This window comes from Mixophyes fleayi, chromosome 1 (assembly GCF_038048845.1).
Source record: "Mixophyes fleayi isolate aMixFle1 chromosome 1, aMixFle1.hap1, whole genome shotgun sequence".
Taxonomy (NCBI): Eukaryota; Metazoa; Chordata; class Amphibia; order Anura; family Limnodynastidae; genus Mixophyes; species Mixophyes fleayi.
Window position 1 is genome coordinate 242,392,069 of NC_134402.1, and position 24,482 is coordinate 242,416,550.

At 43.4% G+C, this 24,482-nt stretch overlaps 1 protein-coding gene across 4 annotated transcripts in view; it reads right to left on the bottom strand.

Annotated features, from left to right (window-relative positions):
• The window catches only part of TJP2 (tight junction protein 2), a 114,493-nt gene that overhangs the window by 2,852 nt on the left and 87,159 nt on the right, over positions 1–24,482 (bottom strand). For all 4 annotated transcript variants that reach the window (XM_075208657.1, XM_075208640.1, XM_075208649.1 and 1 more), the window contains 6 exons: positions 11,903–12,113; positions 11,019–11,119; positions 10,521–10,733; positions 7,635–7,745; positions 7,031–7,363; positions 1,612–1,697 (listed from right to left, as the gene is read on the bottom strand). In XM_075208657.1, coding sequence (XP_075064758.1) covers positions 1,612–1,697; positions 7,031–7,363; positions 7,635–7,745; positions 10,521–10,733; positions 11,019–11,119; positions 11,903–12,113 — 1,055 coding nt within the window. The remainder of the gene's footprint in view (positions 1–1,611; positions 1,698–7,030; positions 7,364–7,634; positions 7,746–10,520; positions 10,734–11,018; positions 11,120–11,902; positions 12,114–24,482) is intronic.

Sequence of the window (24,482 nt, forward strand, 5' to 3'; positions counted from 1 at the left end):
CATCTTGGATCTGGTGGGAAGCCAACTTTTTTCTTTTTATGTGGGAGCTCTTGATGCAGATTATCATCATTTTATTGTAAGTCTGTTTTGCATTGTTATTTAATAAAGCATTAATGCACTATGAGAGTCCATTGAGGAATTTGACAGATTTCTGCCATATTGAAATAAAGATTTCATTCTAAGTGCCTGTATGACCTACTTCTAGTAAGTGTATGCACAAGAGTGTGACGGACAGATGCATCTCCAATGACAAGGTGATGAGCTGAGAAACCTACCAAAGATTGGACCTTGACCACTTTCTCAATTAGTCTAGCTGAATTATCCGAGAGTAGAGCCTGGTGTACTGAACCACTCTGAATGTACAGACCATCTTTTCCCATAAACTTCATGCAGAGAAGAACTGCCAGACTTCTGCACCCTGGGGTATTGAAGACTTGGCCCAGAAACACCATCCTCTGGTTAGGAACCAGATTACATTTTTGATAATTCAAAATCCACTAGAGCGATTCCAGTACCTGGACCGTCCTGTGCATGCAAAACTGCTGTAAGGGAACCAAAGTCGGCTTTGAGAAGATCATTCACATAAGGAACTATGGTGATTGCCTGAGAACTCAAGGCAGTCATTACTGCCGTTACCTTCATAAAGACTTGTGGCCAGACCGAACGTAAGATTTCTGAACTAGAAGCGGGAGTCTTGTACTGCAAATCTGAATAGTCAGTGGTGTTTCTCCCAGATCGAAATATGAACATATGGATCATTGGATGTTCAGCACCAGGTCTTCCAGGGAGTGATCTTCTGGCAGACTTTACCTTTAAGGGTATTTGGGCTCTCACCAGGTTACCCGCTTAAGTAGGCAAGAGAGTTAATCCACAGACTGTGTGAGGAATTCCACTTACTCTGGCTCAGGCATTGCCTTCAACATAGATTCCCCCCTGCTTGCGACTCTGAGGTGAAGGAAATGGGAGAATCAACAATTTTAAAGGTGCTCGCAGTGTCCGTCCTGACTAGGTGGCCAGGGTTCCTCTTGACAATTAGCAAAGTCTGGGGACTGGTGGGAGGGAAGGAGCAGGCAGAGAGAGAGGGTATAAACCAGCACCAACCCATCCTCCAGAGAAAATCTGTCCCTCCAGCAACAGTAATATCAAATGAAAATAATAAAGTACAATATAAGTCATGGGCACTGAAAAAGAAACTAGAGCAGCAGGGAGTTAACAGCTGTTACAGGGGAGAAAAGAAGTCAGTTATTCCCCAGTGCCGTGAATCTTTGGCGTGGAACATGACCCCACCGTCTGTGTCCCCCTACTGCAGAAGATGAAATGTTGATATGGAAATGCCAGAAAGTCTACAATAAACCATTTCTTAAATGTTCTCCATTTTTTTCTCTCTCGCAAAGCCAAAATTGAACTTTGCATACTTTGGTGGCTGAAGCTTTGCTATTTTTACTTATAAACCATTCTCTTATATATATGCTTGACTTTTGCTGTGTCTTAGTTGCCTTACAATCAGAAGTCTGAGAACTACATAGCTGAAGCATGCTGAAAAGTGTTCTGCTACAGATGAAAAGGAAAGTTCCTTACCAGAAATATGTAAAATAAAGATGAATTTCATACCTTGTTGGCTGGGGTCGGCTCTGTTCATGTTTCTGTGGTTTTATAGGTACGGCATAAATGTCAGGGAGTTTCTGTGCCAGTTCCAGCTTCAAAATAATAATAAAAAATAATGTAAAAAGGGTTTTTGGGCTCTATACATGCATGTTTTTATTTTATTTTTTCCCCTTATTTTCATGTAACATTTATTTTCTTCCAAATCACTTTTATGGGCTTGTGCAAAGGTGGGTGAGGTAAGGAAGAGTAATGGGAAATTAGGGAGTTGGGGTGAAGAGGAGGACAAAAAGAAGTGTGAAACAGAACGGAGAATGGCAGGGTTGATGTCAAAGGATAAAAAAGGAAGCTGAAAATGGGAGGATATGAAAATAAGTGAAAGACAAAATTAATGAGAACAGTGAAAGAGAAGACTACATGTGCATCTGACTGGCGTAGGTGGGAAGAGTTTGAAGACAGATAGAAAAAGAAATAGGAGCAAAAGAATAGACCAGATACAGCTTTGGAAGAGAGAAAAAGAAATAGGTGTATATCAAGGTTTTCTTTATGGGTATAGCTATCTAAATTGTGTTATTGCTCTTACTAGAAGACCATCATATCGTCCGGAGCCAAGCTTCCACTTATCGGAATGCAAATTTAAGGTAAAGATTACATTGGCAGTATGACCATATTTCTTTTTCTGTCTAATTTACTCTTTATACAAATTTTTATAACTGTACCCCCTGTCTATCTTTATTACATAAACTCTATAGCAGAGTAGTTTAGATGAACCAATATATACATAAGCATCTTATATATGTCTAACCTCTTGGTATAGTAACTACTTTAGAGTAGACTGGAGGGTTCTTTCCCCTTTAACGTACAACAAAATTTTACATTTTGTGATGTGTGGATTCAAATGTACACAACATTGTTTTTATTATAGATTGTCCACGCAAGTGAATATTATTTATTTTTTCACAGGACACATTTTTGGCATCCCAAAATAGTGCTCTCTGTTTTGGTACTAATATAGGATATTTTTTATTTTCTTTTATGGCCTTTTATTTTAATCAACTATTTGTCTTCGGTACAGGGATACTAAAGATGTGTATTTTATACAAGTTTTGAAACAGTTATACACCTATCTTGGGTCCAATATCTTAATTCCCCCTCCCTTTATTGCATTCCACTACTGCAAGCAGGTACAACATAGCCATGCACAATTTTTTTTAAGCTTGAGTGAAGGGGGGTGGGGGGATGGTACTGCGTTTAAGAAGACACATATAGTGGGTCTGGCATCATTTTGTTGGGGGAGGAGGGGTCTGTGAGACAGTTATTTCATATTACATTCACACATTTTCACAAGAGTGAGTGACAAGAAAAGAGCAGGAATGTCATGCACAAGACATGCTGCATCTACTTATGATCGGGAGGGTGTTAGCGAATGGACTTCTTTAAATATTTTTAAAATGTATTAACATTCAAACAAAGGTTTTATTTTTATTCTTGTAAAAAAACAACTTTTTTTTGTGTTACACATTGGGAAAACCCAATAGTGAGGGTATGCTCACTTGGATATTCCCCTGCACACCAACATCCTTAGATCCAATGATATTTTAATATATCATCATCTAATATGTAAGCCAACATTGGATAAAATAGTTTGAGTTGCAGGGGAGATGCACTATTTCACCAATCCCCTACCTTGCTTGTGGAGCCCACATCACACAAGGTATGCCTGGTGATGTCATCATGGCCAATACACTTTTCCCCCAAACATTTTATCGATTTTGAATCCGGGGGAAAAGATAAATACTTACAAATACAATATTATCAATCATAATAAAAAGAGACATTGGGGTATAGTAGTGGGTGTAGGAGTCTAGGCACTTAACTTCTTTGATCTTCACTCTCCTCCCCTACTATGCCCCTCCTCTCCTGTGGATACCTCAGTTTTGACTAACCAACCATATAAGGAAAAAAGGAAGCCCCATAGGGAAAAGAGCATAAACATAAAAATTCCCACATCAGAACTATTTACAGAGCAAGGGAGTGTGCGCAGTGTCCCCCAATGGAGTAAGAGAAATCGATTTTACGGTGAGTAAAAATCTTCTTTTCTCTTTCCTACCATTGGGGGACACTGCGAGACATTGAGGCCATACAAAAGCTGCCTCTAAGGGAGGGAATGCTCTGGAACGGCTGCACGCAATATCTTGCGCCTGAAGTTCGCATCAGAGTTCGAATCAGAGGATGGAAAGCCCTGTAACCTGTAGAATTTAGAGAATGTATGGACAGATGACCACATAGCCGCTCTGTATAGCTGCTCCGCTGAAGCCCCATGACACGCCACCCAAGAAGCGACAACGGCTCTGGTAGAGTGAGCCTTTATCAATACCGGAACAGGCAGAGATGCTCGAGCATAAGCCAGTCTAATAGTTGAAGTGATCCAGCGATTGTTTGGACGCTGGCCCACACCGCTTCTGTGTAAGAAACAAAAAGATCTTTGGTCCTACGGACAGAGGCTGTGCTGTCTACGTAACACCGAAGAGCATGAACCACATCCAACAGCATTAAATTGCCTCCTGAGGAAGAGGGAGCTGAGTAAGGGGAAGGCAGAGGACAGAAAGCAGAGACCACAATCTCTTGATTTACATGGAACCTGGACACAACCTTCGGAACAAAAGAAGATTTAGTGCGAAGGACCGCCCTATCCTCGTGGAAAATTAGAAATGAAGAGGTGCAGCAGAGCGCTGCTAATTCAGACACTCTACAAGCTGACGTAATCGCTAACAGGATTACCGTCTTCCAAGTGAGATGGCGTAAATCCACCAAATCTAGAGGTTCAAATGGCATATGTATTAGTGCATTGAGCACCAAGTTGAGGTCCCAAGGTTCTACTGGATGAACAAAGAGGGGTTTGCACATGAAGGACCCCCTGTTAGAAGGTCTTAACGGCGATGACCGCCAGTTTCCGCTGAAAATAATTGGAGAGCGCCGAGACCTGAACCTTAAGGGACCCTAGACAGAGCCCCTTATCTAGGCCTGCCTGCAGGAAGGCCAGCAGTCTAGGGAGATTAAACTTGGATGTGTGGAAACCCTGGGCCTCACACCAAATAATGTATGTATTCCAGACTCGATAATATATGGCTGAGGAGGACGATTTCCTGGCCTTGAGAAGAGTACCAATAACCTCTGGCGAGAAACCCCTGGCCTTAAGAATTAAGGTTTCAATAGCCATGCCATTAAAGTTAGCTAAATCGTGGCAGTGAAGAGGACCTTGAACAAGAAGGTCCGGATGCATTGGCAGGTGGAAGGGAGGAAACACTGCCAGTTTCAGGATGTCTGAGAACCAAGCTCTGCGTGGCCAATGTGGAGCTACCAGAATGGCCGCTCTCTAACTTCTTTAGTACCCGCGAGTGCATGGGTATCGGGGGAAAAAGGCACACTAGGCTGAAGTGCCATGGAACGGTCATGGCATCCGTGGAAAATGCCTGAGGGTTTCGAGACTTAAGCAGTACAGGGGGACTTGATGGTTTAGTCTAGATGCCATGAGATCGATCTCCGGCATGTCCCAACGTTCCGCTAGAAGGGCGAAGACCCGCTTGTTGAGAGTCCATTCGTACGGGTGCACCCTTTGCCTGCTGAGGAAGTTGGCCTCCAAATTTTCCACGCCTGGAATGTAAACAGCCGATATCTGGGGTACGTGGAATTCCGCCCATACCATGATCTTGGCTGTTTCCTGCATGGCCCCTGCTCTGCGAGTTCCCCCTTGGTGATTTAAATATGCCATGGCCGTGGCATTCTCCGACTGAATCTGAAGACGTTTCGCTGCTAGGAACTCTGAGTCACTGTGTCGAACATGAGACCTAGGAAGCGTATGCGCTGAGCCGGATGAGAGATGATTTGGGTAAATTGAGAATCCATCCATGAGCTTCCAGGAACTGCATAGTGATCTGGATGTGACGAGACAAGAGTGACGCTGACGGTGCTTTCAGAAGGAGATCGTCTATATAAGGAACTATTGTGACTCCCTTCTGCAGCAGGAGTCCCGCCATGATCTTGGTGAACACTCGTGGAGCCGTCACTAGGCCGAAAGAAGGGCCCTGAACTGAAAATGGCATCTTCTTACTGCAAGGCGGAGGAGGCAATGGTGCCCCTCCATATAGAGACGTGCAGGTAGGCATCCTTGATATCTATGGAGGCTAGAAACTCTCCCTGCTCCATTAAGGCAATGACCGTTCGAAGGGACTGCATTCTTAACATTTGAGTCCTTACCTGCTTGTTCAGAGACTGCAAGTTTAAAATTGGACGCAATGACCCGACCTGTTTTGGTACTAGGAAGAGACTGGAGTAAAACCCCTGACCTCTTTCCTGTGTAGGAACGGGAACAATGAGACTGGCTGTTAGCAAATTCTGGATTGCTTCCTGAAGTGCCTTGCGCCTGAGGGGACAAAGGGGGGTAGGTGTGGTGAAGAATCTTCGTAGTGGAAACTGAACTAGATCTAGTTCCGATAAACTGCTGTTTCTGTGATAAAAAAAATAAAATAATCATACTTACCCTACCTCTCCAGAATGCGCTGTCTCCGGATCTCCTCCTGGTCCTCTTCGTTTCTTTTCTTACAGCAACTGCGCATGTGCTGCTTGAAGAATTGCACATGCACACAAACATCTCCGCTCTGTCTCTGCAACTATAGTTGCAGAGCGAGAGTGGTGAGTGACAGGGAGGGATCATGTGATCCCTCCACACATGCGCTGTCCAGCTCTGCTCTTAAGAGCAGAGCTGACAGCACTGAAATTTTTCAATTATGATAATGTACGCCAGCTTCAGCTGGTGTACATTATCATGACAAGTTACCGAAAAAAACTTTTTTTCGTAACTCGTTAGATCGCGGTAGGGAGCAGTCACCATAGTGTTGTATGGTGACTGATCTCCAAAACAAAACAGAATGCAAAGCAGCAGATATCCACGATATCTGCTGCGATGCACCTTTCTTAAATATGAGTAACACTCCAACTTGCGTTGGAGTTCCGGTAACTGAGTGTAGCTTTGCGAACACTCCTTAATAAATATGCCCCTAAGTCCCAGCTAAAGGACAAACTGAAATGCATTTTGACCCACACACTATGATTCGCCCTGATTAACTATCTACTGCCCAAAAATATACTCTCTTGTATTAAGAGTGGATTCTTGTCCATTTATTTCATTCAAAATTCTTGCAACAATTTATGAGGACCTTCAGGAAATGAGAATATCCAGTTGGTGTTGTTGGGTTGAGATCTCTGGATGGGCTCCAATTTTCAGCTTTTTATATTTGGCCTTTGTGTAAGTCTGAAGCAGATTTAAGTTATAGGTTGAACAGTTTAGTCTTTTTTATCCTGGTTTACCCCATTCTGTTTAAATGTAAAAAAACCATAAACAAACCTTCCAGTCATAGGTATTTCTTACCCGTGCATTTTGTGCCTCATGTAGCTCCTGTATCCTTTGTTGTCTCGCACTATGGTCCATTTTCTCAAATATTTTCACTTTTCCCAATACAGACTTGGGAGGATTTGATTCACTCTTTACCAGCTCATCATCGTCTATTCCTACAGAGGTGTTAACAGTAACTGGAGGTTTCAGTATGGGCTTTGCACCAAACACAGGTTTAGCAGCAGTGGGAGGAGGCACGGCCTTGCTGGATCCACCTGAAGTTTCACTGCTAGCAACACTGGAGCTGCTCCGTTTAACATCATAACTGGGAGGAGAGTCATAGAGCTCATCCTTGCCTTCTACTTTGACCTGTGAACAATACATGAAAACATTTTTGAATAATCACTCATACATATGTTTAAGATATGCAAGGTGTTTTTTTGTTTTACTTTGTTTTTCCTCCAACAACAGTGCGATTATAAAACTAGCTCTCTTTTACCAAGATGACAATATTGAGTATTCAACTTGGAAAGTAAATAACCTGGGGCAAAGAAGTAGGACAAGTGAAGGAGTGAGTAGATCACATGGAAGAAGAGGAACAAGTTATACCTATGAACAATATACTGTTGAATGTGTATACCTTTGGTGGTTCTGGTTTAAATGATGGAGGTGGACTAGGTTCTCGTAGGACCTCTCTGCTGCCGGCTTTTTTCATTTGACTTCTTGGCTCTGCCACTGGCTTTGCTATAGACTGAGAAAATAATAACACCAGATTAGTGTTGACATATATAATTAGGTTGACTAAGCTGAGCAATCAGTCACAGCAAGCTGATGGAAATTAGTGCATCCACTAATAATGGCAAAGTGCTAAAATCAATTGAATTTAGCAAAACTACAAAAGTCTGTTCAATGTTCCCCCCCCCCCCCTAAATTATGGCATTTACCATAATTTAGGGGGGGGGGGGGGATAATTATAATGGATTTACTGCTTACTATTTGACTCCCAGAAGAAAGAATGGGGTAGAATTATTTTAGTCAGAACAAACGTCATGCCACATGAGCGTTCTGTATTTCATCTGAAATTAATAGGAACCTTAAATTTATCAATTCACCTTAATCAGGTTTTGCCTACAGACTCAGAGATAGTGGGACATGCCTGGGTTCATTTCTCCTGAGGCCTTGTACACACAGGAGATATTTTAAAGCATTTAGTCCAAATTAAACACTGACAGTCTCAAAACCGTTTAAATAAATAGACATGACACAGACGTGCTTTCTGACAAGTGTCAATTTCAATGCTACCTGCAGCACTCTGAAATGCTAGCACTAGGTACAATACAATGGAAATGCACATTAAGTACATAGTACAGAAGCCTTGAGACAAGTTAATGAACGCACTTCTAATGTTTTGTTAAAGTGTGAATAAAGTACATGGTTTTGTCTACACTTATCTAGAAATGTTTTTTCAATGCCTCTGTGTAGGAAGCCCATAGAGGTAAGTGGTTCAATCACAAATCTCATATAGTACATCGGGCACAAAGTGAATGGAAAAAAATAAGGCTTTTTAAATATCATAAACTTATATTATCATCAACATAAAAATCAAATTGTGAATGGTTTAAAACATCAAATTGGAACCGAGAGCTCTATATTTGTCTTCTAAATTACAGAGATTTCCGGTATTAGCTAAGCGCTGCAGACCTTTTGTGACACCATATAAAATAGATTATTATTAACTGTACTGCCTTTATTTTCACAAATGTCCAGATTTGTCCTGCAAGCACATTTCAAGATGGACAAACACATAATTCCCAGCCCTTAAAACAGCCCAAATATAAGGGAAATAAGCCTAATTTTGTGGGGTTGTGACTCATGTATGTGGTGTAAACAGTAAAACACCACTTTAATAATAATTTATCTTAAATTAATGTATTAATTTATTTTAAAAAAAAAAGTTAAAAAAGTTAAAATGAATGAATGGGTTAGTTTTAAAGGGATAGAAGGCAGCACTTTAATAATCAAGAGTGAGGAGTCATTAGGACTGTCTTAATTACACATCTCACAATTGTAAACTTGAATATTTTTAATTGTGTTGGTCGAGGTGTACATTTATAAAGATCTGTCACCTGGGAGGATATGGAAAAATCAAGCACCCATTGTGCCATATACTCTCCTTTATCGAGTTTATAGAATCTTGTGCTGTCAAAAGTAATATAATGTTTATATCTGGGTGCATAAAATAGGCACAATAATGTTCCTACAAGGAAACCCCACTTATCAGGTGGTGTGGAATGCCACTATCCTGGCCCACAAATCAATGTGCTTCACTGTAAAAATGACTACATTTGTGCAAAAACAAAACCACTTTTGTAAATGGCCCTTAATGTGTTATATCACATATACAATATTACACATTACAGATTAGTTTCTCTTTTTAAAATCATCATAGGATTCAGGCATGGTGAATTAGACATTCCTCATTTTGCATGCCTATAACTGGATTTATTGGGTTTGTTTTTTTAAAGAAAAATACTTATCAGCATCTCAGAATGGGATTCTTAAAAAAACAAACAAAAAAAACCAACAACAAATAAACAAATGAAAACAAAATGTAAAATTTAATGAAAACATGCTAAAATACATCCATCTGGATGTAGACAAAGAAGCAGAGATTACATATAGTTGAATAAACAAGATGCCTCCATTAATGCTCCTGTCTTGAAAGTTTGCAAATATTAGTAAAAAGTAGAGTGAAGTGGAGATTGCTGGAAACAATGATATACCCGATACTGAGTTTGGTATAGTAACTGCAGTGAATGAGGTGGCAAGGCATTTAACCAAATTACTTTGTCTGCCCTAATTGTTTGGCATTGGATGCACAGCTAACTCGCATATCTTAGCAGTTAATTAGAAGTGGGGGGGGGGGATATAGAGGATAGTTAACCTAAGCAGAACATACATCCTCTCCCCAAATCTACAAGTGTAAATTAAATAACATATTAATTGTAATTACTAGACAGCTTATTGGACGGATTAATCCAAGCGAAATATTTGACTGCCATTTATGGATCAAATAATTTTTTTTCCTAGTGAGGTTAAACTGGCAATTGATGGCAGGGGGGAGCCCGTTGGAGCCTTGCATGGCATGATGTGCGTCTGTGTGCACTTCCATACATTGCAGTAACTCTGTGTATGAGGTGAGAGCAAAGATTAAAGTTTTAGTACTGCAACTTCCCACAGAGCATAATCATGCTTTAACAATTGAACCCCCCCATAGAAATTATTATGAGGTTGAACATGATCAACCAATATATCTTTTTTTTCCCCCAACACCACTAGCTATGTAACAATGTCAATGTAATATTGCAGTCAAACACAGCTGTGACTCTAGCCTGAAAAGAAAAAAAAAGACGACAGTGAGTGAGATGGAGAAAGATTAGGGGGGAGATAAAGCTTGCAACACCACTAATCCATTGCAGTATTTTGGGGGGATTTTTTTGCTTTAGTTTATTTAACAACTCCTTACCTCTTCTGGGCGAACAGGTTCAGATGATCGACCAATGGCAGACACTGGAATGGGATCATCAGCAAGTTCATCTAGCTCATTGTCTGTGTATGCTCCTCCTTCACCATCAGTATCTTCAAAGTCACTGATTAATCGACTGTCACAGCTCAAGTAGTCTGCTCCCAATGCGGTTAAATAGGACATGCGGTCATCATCGTCATCCGTTCCATCTGGCTGTGGGTGTCATAGGAAATTTTCAAACAGTTTCATAAAACAACCAAAATCATAAAACAATGTTCTCACTATTTTAAAACAACATTCAAATATATTGAATTTGGCTGCAATGTAAAATTCTGGAGAATAGTTACAGGAGAAGCCACAGATGCTAAAACGGCTTATAATAAAATCACTTCCAGAGATTAATTCCTTTATATTATTATAGTGAATTGAAGCAACAAGCTAATATGGAAAATAATAAAAAGATACACATAAAAATATAAATAAATAAATCACACCTACCTTTCCTTCTGATACCCAGACCGCTTCTGTCTGTTGATCTCTGATCACGTCCTTAAAACTTCCATACCAACTCTCATTTGAAGAATTTAAATTAATAGTGGCTGTAAGGGAAAAATAAATAAATAAATAACGTAAGTCGGTAACAATTTAACAGCTCTTCCTGATAAAGGAAGTAAAATGATTCTCCCAACAATTACCAGGACAGCCTATCTGGGAACACAGGACGAGCCAGCAGTGATGTAGAGGCACAGACACTGGTCAACATAAAACTATGATTGTAAATATCTTATCACTCTTTTTTGATCATACTATAGTGAGTCTCATTTATTAAAAGTCCATTCAACTGCTATTTCCACGTTAAGAATTTATGCATAAACCACTCATTAATTATACAAGTAAGAAAGCAAATCAAGCCTTTTTGTTAGTGTCACAATGTTTGTCTGGATTTTTTATATAGTACAGATTGAAGACCAATGGAGGATATCTACAAAGTGCTTCGGATTCCCTTGGTTTTTATTTAAAAAATAAATAAATTACAGTTTCATGAATTTTACCTTTCAAGATAATAGTAAGAAAAATGCAAAAGAACAGTCAGCTTTGCTGTGGAAGCTCAGAGAGTTTTGTATAATGGAGGTTGTGGACTAAAATTTAGGTTTTGAGGTTATTCATTAGTGTTAATAGTAAACAGACCCAACCGAAATGGGGACCAACATGAAAGAAGCCATTTTAGTGTAACTTGATGAACTATAAGGAAGGTGAGACTGTGGATGAAAATGGAAAAGTTTGCAGATTTTCTAAAATTACTTCCATGTGTTACTATTACTGTTTTTTAACCCTGTCCAGTTGTAGAGTAAAGAACTTGATTTAAACAAAAATGTATTCACCTGTAATGAGATGAGCACACGTCTTCTTTAGCTTATTTGCCTGGTCATATAACTTTCGGGAACTTTTGTTTGATGTCGGACACAATCTGTGTCTCATGGTTTTAACTCCTTGCTTGCTGTCTGGATTAAATAACACAACTATAGGGAACCACTGAGTATAGTTCAGCAGGTCCACTGCTTTAGGGGTCACGTCCATAAGAGCATGCTTATCCTTAATAACAAAAACAAAAATGAAAATAAATAAATAAAAGAATGTAAATTAAAACTGTTTCAGAAAACAAATCAAAGTATTTCTTATTTTAACATTTTCCTAACATTAACTTTATAAATCACAAACCTGAAATTACAATGGTGAGGGGTCCCGTCTACTAGTGCTGGAACTTAAGGGTGTCATTGACCACCTTACGTTTCAGCAGTCTACCAGGGAATCATTTCATTTGGTTTAAAAAGCACCTGATCCCCATAGAAATGGCCATAAGTGGCAGAGGCAAGGGTGAATTTCTTGGGATTTGGAGAATCCTGGCATTGTAAAATCAAAAGTTGGGGCTGTACTAGGGCAGTAGAACAGTCTTTGTTGTTGCATATAAATATGTCAATCTTCTTCTGGTTCCCAGACATCTGGGTATGCCATGTGCACTGCATTTTTATGTCCATATTTTTGCTCCTGGATGTTATAACCCAGGTTGTATTATTATTACCATTTATTTATATAGCGCCACTAATTCCGCACCGCTGTACAGAGAACTCTCACATCAGTCCCTGCCCCATTGGGGCTTACAGTCTAAATTCCCTAACACACACACACACACACACATTCACACTCAGACTAGGGTCAATTTGTTAGCAGCCAATTAACCTACTAGTATGTTTTTGGAGTGTAGGAGGAAACTGGAGCACCCGGAGGAAACCCACGCAAACATGGAGAGAGAACACACAAACTTCACACAGATAAGGCCATGGATGGGAATTGAACTCATGACCCCAGTGCTGTAAGGTAGAAGTGCTAACCACTTAGCTGCCGTGCTTATTGGACAGGCCAGTCCAGACTGGCCTGTATCATGCACTGTACATCCATTGGACAATGGATTTACTTAGATGCCATGTATAGCAGTGTCCAGTAATCGAAGCTCCAGAAAAGAAGAGGATTTATGTACTTACGTTAAATCTGTTTCTCTTATTCCGTCTGGGGGACACTGCTTACCATGGGTTGTGGAGGGAGCTTGGGGAGTTGGCACCTAACTAGTTAACTTTTAGTACTGCCGACAGACCCCTTCCCCTCTACAATCCCCCTGCCTCTTCCTCTTCCTGTTAGTTAATTAAAAAGCCCCAAGGAGAAAAGGCCAATCAACCAAAAGCACACAGAAGAAAAGCAGAAGGGAGGGATCGCAGTGTCCCCCAGACTGAATCAGAGAAACGGATTTAACATAATTACATAAATCTCTTTTCTCTTTCATCCAGTCTGGGGGACACTGCTTACCATGGGGACGTTCTAAAGCAGCCCCCTAAGGGTGGGACTACTCTGAAAATCCTGCTCATAAAGCATTACGAGCGAAATTTGCATCCGCAGATGCAAATACATTAAACTAGTAAAATTTTGTAAAGGTGTGGACAGAGGACCAGGTGGCTGCCCTGCAAAGCTGGTCTGCAGAAGCCCCATTTCTTGCCGCCCCTACCGATCTGGTGGAATGGGCCGTAAGTCTCTCCAGCACAGGACGGTTAGCCTTTATGTAGGCTTGCTTAATGGTTGCCGTAATCCATCTTGCAATGGACTGTCCTGAGACTAGCATCATAAAGAACAAACAGAGAATCAGTACGTGTAATCTGAGAAGTTCTCTTGAGATAAATGCGGAGAGCCCTAACCATATCTAACTTTTTCATAGATTGTTGATCCGAATGGGAAGTAGATGAGAAGACCGGAACTACAATTTCCTGGTTCAGATGGAAAGCCAAAACTACTTTTGGAATGAAGGAAGGGAGGGTTCTTAACACCGCTCTGTCCTCGTGGAAAACCAGATATGGTTCCCGACAAGACAGAGCTCCTAATTCCGAAACCCTACGTGCAGATGCAATAGCCAAAAGGAAGAGGACCTTCCAGGTCAACCACTTCAAATCTGCCACAAGTAATGGCTCAAAAGGAGGCCCCTTAAGCATATCCAGTACCAGGTTGAGATCCCATGGTGCTGTGGGCGGAACATAGGGAGGCTGGATATGCAAGACTCCCTGAAGGAAAGTCCTAATATCTGGTAAATCCGCTAATTTAAGGTGAAAAAATACTGACAGAGCCGAAACCTGAACTTTTAAAGAACCTAACCGAAGCCCTGCTTCCAGGCCATCCTGAAGGAAAGCCAACAAGCAAGGGAGGCGAAAAGAGGACGAGTCACATGTCTTATTTTCGCACCATCTGATGTAGGCTCTCCAAATCCGGTGATAGATGCGAGCTAAAACTGGCTTTCTGGCTCGCATCATAGTATTCACTACGCTGGAGGAAAAAGCTCTAGCCCTCCAGAGGCTGGCTTCAACAGCCATGCCGTTAAACTGAGCTGAGGTAAAATCTGGTGACGGAAGGGACCTTGCAGAAGAAGGTCGTCTCGAGACGGAAGACGAAAACCTTGTCCTTCCGCCATAGAGATTATGTCCGCGTACCAGACTCGGCGCAGCCATGAGGGAGCCATTAGAATTACTGGCACACCGCCGTGCCTTACTCGTCTGAGTACGCGAGGAAGCATGGGAATCGGAGGAAACAGGTATCCCAACCTGAACTACCCATGACATTGTCATAACGTCCAGTGCCACCGCTAAGGGGTCTCTTGCCCTTGCGCAAAACCTGGAAATCATCAGGTGTCGACTTAGGTAGTCGGCTTCCCAATTCTTTATTCCTGGAATGAAAACTGCCGATATTGCTGGAACAAATTGTTCTGCCCAAACCAAAATTTGAGCTGCAATATTCATTGCCGCTGCACTCCTGGTTCCTCCTTGCCTGTTGACATATGACACAGCTGTGGCATTGTCGGACTGATCTCTGACAGGGTGGCCCTGAAGGAGGGACTGGGCCCTCCGGAGGGCCAAAAGAATAGCCTTCAACTCCAACACGTTTATTGATAGGGCTGATTCCTGAACCGACCAAAGTCCCTGGAGCCAGAGGTGCAGAATTACCGCCCCCCAACCTTTCAGGCTGGCGTCCGTCGTGGCTATGATCCATGGCCATGGAGCGAAGGACCTGCCCACTGTCATGTGATCCTGAATCAGCCACCACTGAAGCGATTCGCTCGCCCTTGGAGATAGAGAGATCCTCTGGAGATCCAAACGTAGGTGGGATCCTGACCATTTCGTCAATAGATCCCACTGAAAACAACGAGAATGGTCTCGACCGAAGGGGATGGTCTCGAAGGAGGCCACCATCTTTCCCAGCAGCCGCATGCACAAGTGCATTCAGGGGTTGGGAGAAGACAAGACCTGAGTTGTTATACTCTGAATTGAACTGATCTTCTCGACAGGTAGGAACACCCTTTGCTGGCTGGTGTCCATAATAAGCCCTAGGAAAACCATGCGTTGACACGGAACCATCTGGGATTTCTTTAAATTTATTAGCTATCCATGGCCCTCGAGAACCGCCAAGGTGAGGGCTAAGTGATGACGTAAGCAATTCTCTGTGGAGGATTTGATGAGCAGGTCGTCCAAATAAGGCACGACCTGAACTCCCTGAAGGTGAAGACATGCTGCCATAACTGACATGATCTTCGTGAAAACCCTTGGTGCTGTTGAGAGGCCGAAGGGGAGGGCCCGAAACTGATAGTGGAAGGATCCCACCGAGAATCTTGAGAGACTGATGGTGGATCCAAATGGGAATGTGGAGGTATGCGTCTTTTATGTCTATAGACGCCATAAACTGATCCTTCTCTAAGCCGTTTATAACCGACCTTAGGGATTCCATCCGAAATTCGTCCACCGTTAAGTGCACATTGAGACCCTTTAAGTTTAGGATGGGGACGAAAGGAGCCATCCGGCTTCTTGACCAGAAACAGGTTTGAATAAAACCCCTGTCCTTTCTGGTAATCTGGGACCCTGCAGATAACTCTTTGAGAAAGAAGAGAGGCGACACAATCCTGTATTGCCTGCCTTCTTGATGGATCTCGGGGTAGCGGAGTTAGGAAGAAACAATGTGGGACCGGGCCCAGCAGGTCCCCCTCTGATATAATACCCCGAATACAAGGATCTTGGGAGGACGCCGCCCACTGTTCCTGAAACAAAGACAGACGTCCCCCCACTGGTGCCCCCTCTGGAACAGAGTGGTCGTCAGGACGCAGGCTTCTCCTGGGTCTTGGAGGCCTGGCGCCTAGCTGCAAACGAGGATCTCCCCCTGGCAGAGGAGCCTCAAGAATTTGGCTGTCTGCCTCTAAAGGACTGTCCTCTAGGTAAGGAGGTCCCCCGAAAGGGCTGACGAAAGGAGCTGACCCGAGGGTTTCGGCTCCTGCTAGGGAATACCGGCGAGGAAATGCTTTTGCCCCCCCCCCGTTGCCTCTGAGATCAGGGTATCCAATTCCGGGCCGAACAAACCTGCTGCTGAAAAAGGAATGGTTTCCACTGACTTTTTTGATTCCGCATCTCCTTCCCAGTATTTCAGCCATAACGTTCTTCTTGCTGAAATAGATGCAGCCTGAATAGAAGAGGATACAGTCGCTGAGTTCTGGGCCGCCTCATAAAGGTACCCCGATGCCTCCTTCAAATGCACAGCCTGGGGAAGTAAATCAGAGTCCTGCAAGGCCTCTGCCAGCTGGTCTGCTCATGCTTCCATGGCTCTAGCCACCCAAGCTGAAGCAAATGTGGGCCTAAAGGAAGAACCCCCAAATATAGATTTTAGCTGGGATTCCACTCTGCGGTCATTGACATCCTGCAGAGATGCAAAACCTGGAGCTGGAAGTAAAGTTTGCTTGGCCAATCGGGCTATTGGAATATCCACTTTTGGAATACTCTCCCAGCGAACCACATCTTCCTCCTGCAATGGATACAGGGAAGAGAACCTCTTATCAGGCTGTTTCCAGGCTCCTTCTGCAATATCCTTAAGCTCTACGGAAGGGGGAAAACGGATAGCCTTTCTTTTCGCCTTCTTAAATAGACTTCTGTCTCTAGGAGTAGTATCCTCCGGTTCTGGGAGGTCCAACGCTTGTCTCACTGCTAAAACCAAATCATTAATAAATTGGCTTTTAGAGCTTTCATCCTGTTCCAAAGGTTGAACCTGGCCAGGATCAGAATTAATTTCCCCCTCTTCCTCTGAAAACTCCTCAGAGTCTGAAAGGACCATAAGGGTATTATCAGATCTAGGCCTCCTTCTTTTAGCAGGCGGAATGTTTGGGGATTCAAGTAACTGGTTTAGTTTATCCAAACCCTTTATAAATGCTGCAGACCATGCCGGTTCTGTGGGAACAGGGGCTTGGTCTGTATGAGAAGAGGAAGGTCCTGGTATAGACGTTCCAATAGAACCTGTGGTAACAGGGAGGCCCAACTGAGTACTAGTATTATTAGCCACCGAAGTAGCCACAGTAGATAGCAATTGATTAGGTTGAAAAACCATCTGTGCTAAAGAGGAAACCGACTGTGTCAGGGAGGTCACCCAGGCCGGTTCCTCCGTCAGTGGGGCTGAAATATGCTGGGCTTGCGCAGGGGGGACCTCTGCCTCGCAGACAGAGCAGAGCGCCAACGGGTCCTTCTGCCCACAGGGTAATTTTACATTACATTGAGAACATGTAAAATATTTTGCAATAGGGCCCTTTCCCTTATCTGACAGTTCTTAATAAAGGAAGGCACACCAAACACACAGACTTAAATTGTTAAGTTTAGCGGAGTAGAGAGAGATATAAATGTGTGGAGAGAAAAGTGTAAACTACAAGTAATCAACTAATCTACATATAAAAGTTGTACTTGTAACATTTTAAACACGAAATAATACTTAAGCAAGTAGGAGAACTATAATATAACTCCTACTAGCCCACTTGTACACAGCAATACAGAATATGTGTTTAAATAAATCAGATACTTAGCCCATAGGCCAAACAGGGGAGAAGTCCAACAGCAGTATCCTGGTGCCTGCTCCCTCATATCTGTTCTCTCTTCCCGGGCTTCTCCTTGGCGCCAGAAGACTGGGATAAACCATCTCTCTCTCTGGAAGGAGGGGGAGCTCTATGTGTTAGCTCCCCCCCTTCAGTAATGCTGCCTCTGCAACGATTCTGTGTCTGAATAAAAAATTAAAAGTATTATGTGGAGTGACAGCGCGACAGTACCAAGGAGTTGAAGGAGGATGCCAGGTGCAGGATATATTCAGGTCAGTGCAGGGGGAGCCCTTTATAACCCAGAGCGCCAAGCTCAGCCTCCACCTGACTTCTCCTGGTACTCTGGAGAGACAGTCTACGTGCCCTGACAAAAAGATGGAGGCCAGACCTTAAATTACAGCAATGACTGCTGCCCGCATGCAAATAATAATGTCCAACTGAGTATAAATTGTCCAAGACCATAGGTGCCTCAAAGAAACAGATGGTGACCCTGGATTAAGCTGCAAGCCTGCTCAAGCAGAATCGCCCTTGGACCTCTTCTCTTGTGTAGTCTGCTACTGCGCTATCTCAATATACCTGGATATGGCTCCAAAAAAGATAAAAAAAATTAAACCATCCAGGCCTGCATCTCAGGCACCCTTCTTCAAGCCTCAAGGCCAGAGAGCCCTGCCCTCAGCAACAAGTACAGAGGGAGGATCAGACGAAGCGCTCGATCAGGCGGATGCCGCTATTGCATACACCTCTCCATCTAGAGAAACAATGCAACAGATAGATCCTGAAGCTCCGATCTCATACAAGTCAATGCAACACCTGCTGGCCGCCCTGAAAGCCGACCTATCCGCAGAAATGCATTCATCCATTAAAGCACTTCAATCGGAAGTGGCGGCGTTGGGGAACAGGACGAACCATCTGGAAAATAAATCGGAAGAGATAGTGGCATCACACAACGAATTAATAACATCGCACGAGCAGCTGGAGGCTGAAGTGAGTTCCATGAGAGTTAAAAAGATGACAGATATAGAGGATAGATCTTGCCAGAACAACATAAAAATTCGGGGAATTCCGGAACAAGTTTCTAATGCAGACCTTTACTCTTTTGCAACTAATCTATTCCAGAAACTTCTGCCCACAGCCTCTACACAAGACCTGCTCCTGGACCGCATTCACCGTCTACCCAAGGCTAGAAATATCTCAGAGGCTCTCCCCAGAGATACATTATTGCGGGTCCATTTCTTCCACATCAAAGAGCGCATTCTGCGAGTGGGAAGAGAGATGGGCAACTCAGGGCCCATACAGGGACTCCTGCTGTTTCCGGACCTATCCCAAGCTAGTCACAAGACGCCGCTCGTTTCAACCGGTAACAAAGCTTTTGAGAGATAACGAGATCTCATACAGATGGGGATTTCCAGTGAAGCTTTTAGTCCACAGGAACGACGTCCTTCATGTTATATCCTCGGTAGAAGAAGGAACTAAGCTCCTAGCAACCTGGAATCTCCAGTCCCACCAATCTGACCCTACATCCGGATCTCGCATTCCCAGGGAGTGGTCTACGCAAAGGGTTCCAGCAACTCAAAAGGAATCATCTTAGTCGGTGAACCTGGGTCTTACAGTCTACAAGTTGTAGTTGTGTTTGGCTTTGGCGTCCCCATCGGACCAGCAGAGCCTACAAAGGGTAAAGACTCTTTCCTGTTACAGAATAACAACATCCTTCTCTCACACTACAGCTGGGCCTGAGACATGGAAAATTACAAGCAAGAATCCTTGCGTATTATGATAAGCTTTATCCATATGCCATTTTCAAGACTTGTGGACATTAGGGAGAAAGTTTATGGTCGTTATTGCCACTAATACCTGTTTAACTGCCTAATGTTTTGATGTTCCTGTATTCTATTCCCATTCCCAGCTTTTCCTTCTTCCATGCTCCTAAGCAGGTCTATCCGTCTCATCATGTTAGATGAATCCAAGGAGGGCTGCCATATATCACAGATCGAGGAGCTGGGTGACACTACTTGGTTGAAGTATGTATGTGGTTTTGTTTGCCTTCCTCACCAAAATGTAATGGATGGAGTTGGGCTGGAGGGAAAGACTGAGTTAGTATGTTCTTTACATGATAAAGTTAGATCGAGTGTTAGATAGTTATTGAAATAGGTAGAGTTAAGTTTAACAATTCGTCTCAGTCTGTTCCTCCCACCTGCTATTTCGTCAAAGGCGCACTATAGTGGCATATGCATATTTGACTAGTCAGTTGCCAACATGTTAGGCTGAAAAGGTCCTCTAGATATAAGTATATATCCATGTTCTATACCCTGGTTAAATGGTGCCAATTTCTGGTTTTGGTTCTTATGAATTTGCATGCGGGCGGTGGTGCAAGGAAAACGTTGCCATGCACCCCGTACCAAGTATTTTGCCGGATTCTGTCCCTTCTGGCAAAAACTCTAACCCTATGGACAGGGTTATTTTTGTTTCCCCCCCCCCCTTAGAGGTGAGTCATAGACCCCTCGTATACCCCCCTATTTTAGTTTCCTCCTTTCCCTCCCTGGAACACAACACTATTAGTGCTTTGTATACTTCCTTCTGCGCAATCCATGAAACACTTGTTGACATCAAACCCGCTGATCTACATTTAATCCATATCTGGTTCCTACCTTTTAAAGATGGTTAAGTTCCTATCTCTGAACGCTAAGGGCCTAAACTCTCCCAATAAGCGGAGAATGCCATTAGTCTCCTTCCATAAAGCTAAAGCGGACATCGTGGCCCTCCAAGAAACCCATTTTGCGGTTAAGACACCCCCGACCCTTAAAAACCACCAGTACCCAAATTGCTATGTGGCTAATGGCCCGCATAAGAAATGTGGAGTGGCAATATTGCTCAGTTCCAAATGTCCCTTCAAGTTCTTCTCAAAAGTGGAAGATAAGAACGGTAGATACTTAATAGTCACTGGCCAAATGGAAGGTACTTGGGTTACCCTGGTGTCATTGTATGCCCCTAACTATAGGCAGATAGCATTTTTGAAAACCACACTGGCACTAGTAGATAGAGTTAACAGAGGAAAGGTGATTATAATGGGCGATTTCAATCTTGTGGTAGATCCAAAACTGGACAGATCATCTAAGGCCAATCCATTACCCCGTACAGGCCAGGACCAACCTTCATTGGCAATTGGGAAACTTCTGGGAGAATATGGGCTATATGATGTATGGAGAGTGGCTAACCCCAGCGAAAGAGAATATACCTTCTTTTCAGCGGTCCATAACTCATACTCTCGGATCGACCTTATCCTCTCGGACAAATGGTCGTTACAACACACACATAGTGCCAGAATACTCCCCTGGACTTGGTCAGACCATGGTCCTGTAGTCTGGACATGGAAGCTTGGTGGCTCACATCCTCCGTTAAGGCCATGGCGTTTACCAGCCCACCTACTGTCTGCCCTGGAAGTCAAGTTGGCAGTCACAGAGTCTATCCGCTTATATGTACAAACCAACGACCCTAAAGACACATCTATCTTTACATATTGGTGCGCTCTTAAAGCGGTAGTTAGAGGGACAATAATTCAGGTGGCCGCTAGATTACGCAGAGCAAATCTGTACAGGCAGACAGAGTTAGAGTCTAAGATTACTACCCTAGAAACAAGGAATAAAAAAAATCCTTCTAGAACCCTGGGAACTGAAATCTCTCTGGTGAGAGCAGAGTTACAAAAACTGCTTTTGGACCGCACCCTCACTACGTTAGAAAAGTTGCGACAAAAGTTCTATGTGGCAGGAAATAGAGCAGGGAGGCTGCTGGCAAGGAAGCTAAAGGGAGTACAGGCTCGTAACCGTATCAAGGCCATTGTAGATCCCAAGGGAACCAAACGCTCCAACCCGAAAGAGATAGCAGATATCTTTGCGTCCTTTTACGCTAGCCTATACAATTTGCAGACGGACCCATCCACCCATTATCCAAGTATGGTAGATGTGTCCTCGGTCCTAGAGGGACTTCCTCTTCCATAGACCCCCTCACTAGGAAAGTATTAAACGCCCCATGGACCCAGGAAGAGATCAAACAAGTAATTAAGCAGCTCCCTAGGGGCAAGGCACCGGGCCCAGATGGATATGTTACCAAATTCTTTAGCTCCTTCCAGGCAGACCTACTCCCCATACTAGAGAAACTATATAATGCTGGCACTGAACAAGGAAGCTTCTCTCCCGAGATGCTAGAATCTCATATTATAGTCATCCCCAAGCCTGGGAAAGATCCCTCTGACTGTAAAAACTATCGGCCTATAGTCCTTTTAAACACAGATATCAAGATCTTTGCAAAGCTCATTGCCAATAGACTGTCCTTTGTTATACCCAATCGAATACATCCAGACCAAGTAGGTTTTGTACAAGGCAGGCAAGCTCCGGATAATTCGAGGCGTATTTTCCATCTTATCGAACAATCCTACAAAACCAAAGAGGCCATGCTCTTACTTTCACTTGACGCGGAAAAAGCGTTCGATAGACTGCACTGGCCCTATATGATAGAAGTTCTCAAACAATTTGGATTTAGGGGAGATATTATGAAAGCTATTCTAGCACTGTACTCCAATCCTTCTGCAAGAGTATTTAGCGACGGGTTCCTGTCCTCAAATTTCCCTATTTTTAATGGTACTAGGCAGGGCTGCCCCCTGTCCCCCCTCATTTATCTTCTAGCGATAGAGCCATTGGCGGTGAGAGTGAGAATGGAGCAAGAGTGCAGGGGGATGACTGTAGGTGGAGTGGTACATAAGTTATGTTTGTTTGCAGACGACGTCATGCTTTTTGTCACAGAACCGGAGACCTCGTTGCCTGCAATCCATAACATTTTATCCCATTTTAGCAGAGCCTCTCTATACAAACTCAACACTACTAAAACGGAAGCCCTTCCAATTAATGTCTCTTTTGAGAGGCTACGATGGTTGAAAGACAAATTTAATTACAGATGGAAATCCACAGAGATATCATATCTGGGTATACAGTTAACCTCGGGTCTAGACTCAGTTATAGACAAGAATTTCTCCTTATTGCAGACACAACTGATATCATTAACAACAACCTGGATGTGCTACGAGGTCTCCTTGTTGGGCAGAATTTCAGCATTTAAGATGACACTCCTCCCGAAACTAATGTACCTATTCCGCATGCTGCCTTTCCGCTTACCTCCACGCTTAATGAGCAAACTGATCTCAATCATGAAGTCATACATTTGGAGAGCTAGGCCTCCTCGTATGGCAATGCAACGCATGACTCGGGGGAAACCCCAGGGGGGTCTAGCCCTTCCCAACTTGAGAAATTACCAAGAAGCTTGTCTGTTGTCCCAGGTGAGAGACTGGTACCTGCCACAGGTCGAGAAACCTTGGGTGGACCTGGAGCGCGCCCGCAACCCTGATTTTCCACTAGTAGACCTCCTATGGGTGCCCAAAGAATGGAGGCCCCCGGCTAATAATTTGCCTACCACCACTAGAGATGCTTTAGTAACATGGGACCGGCTATGCAGAGATACGGAGGGGGTGGTGCGCCCAACAGCTAATGTGTCCATTCAAGCGGCAGCTAAACAGATCCCTGACTTAAATCTGACAGGGTGGACAGCTAGAGGTATTAAGACACTGGGCCACTTATTTGATTAAGGTAGACTCTCATCATTTACTTACCTATGTGATCTTTACCACTTGCCTAGAGGGGACTTCTACGAGTACTTGCAGATCAGGCACTGGCTTGCAACCCCACCACTTAAGAACAGACTAATCGGCCCGCCCATAGTACTATACTACTCTAAATTGACTAAGGGGAATAACAAAGCAGGCATAACGAGTTGGTATAATATTTTGCAAGCGCAGGCGGATCCTCCCAAGCCCAAAGTTCAGCTTCAGTGGGAGGCAGATCTCAGAGTGGATCTTTCGGAGAAAGACTGGGAGCGTATTTTTCTGAACTCATTTAAAATGACTAAATGCCTTAACCACACAGAAATGTTAGCAAAACTTGTAAACAGATTATATGCCACCCCAAAACTACACAAATATGGCCATCCACCCCTCCATCTTGCTGGCGTAACTGCTCGGAGAAGGGAGACATACTCCATGTGTTCTGGTCTTGCCCGGTGCTGCGGCCCCTGTGGAATGAGGTAGCTCTACTCCTTAAGAAAGTATTTAGATACCACGTACATTTGACCCCTGAATTGGTTCTATTACACCATTATCCAGCTTCAATCCCGAAGTGGGATAGATACGTGATGGGTCAGATCTTCATAGCCGTTAGAGCGGCGATAGGCCAGGCGTGGAAACAGCCCCTTCCTCCTCCAATGGCAAAAGTTATTTCTAAAACCAATTTCAGTTTTGAAATGGAAACACTTGGAGTGCCTTATTCCACAGCGACTGCTTCCCCTTTGGTGAAATGGCGAGCGTGGCATGTATATATATGACAGAGGGTGAGGGGGCACCGAAACGGGATCCACAACAAAGTACAAGAGCTCAGGCCTTAAATATATAGAGTATGACGGATCTGGAGAGCTCAAGAATTAAAGTTGTGTATAGTATA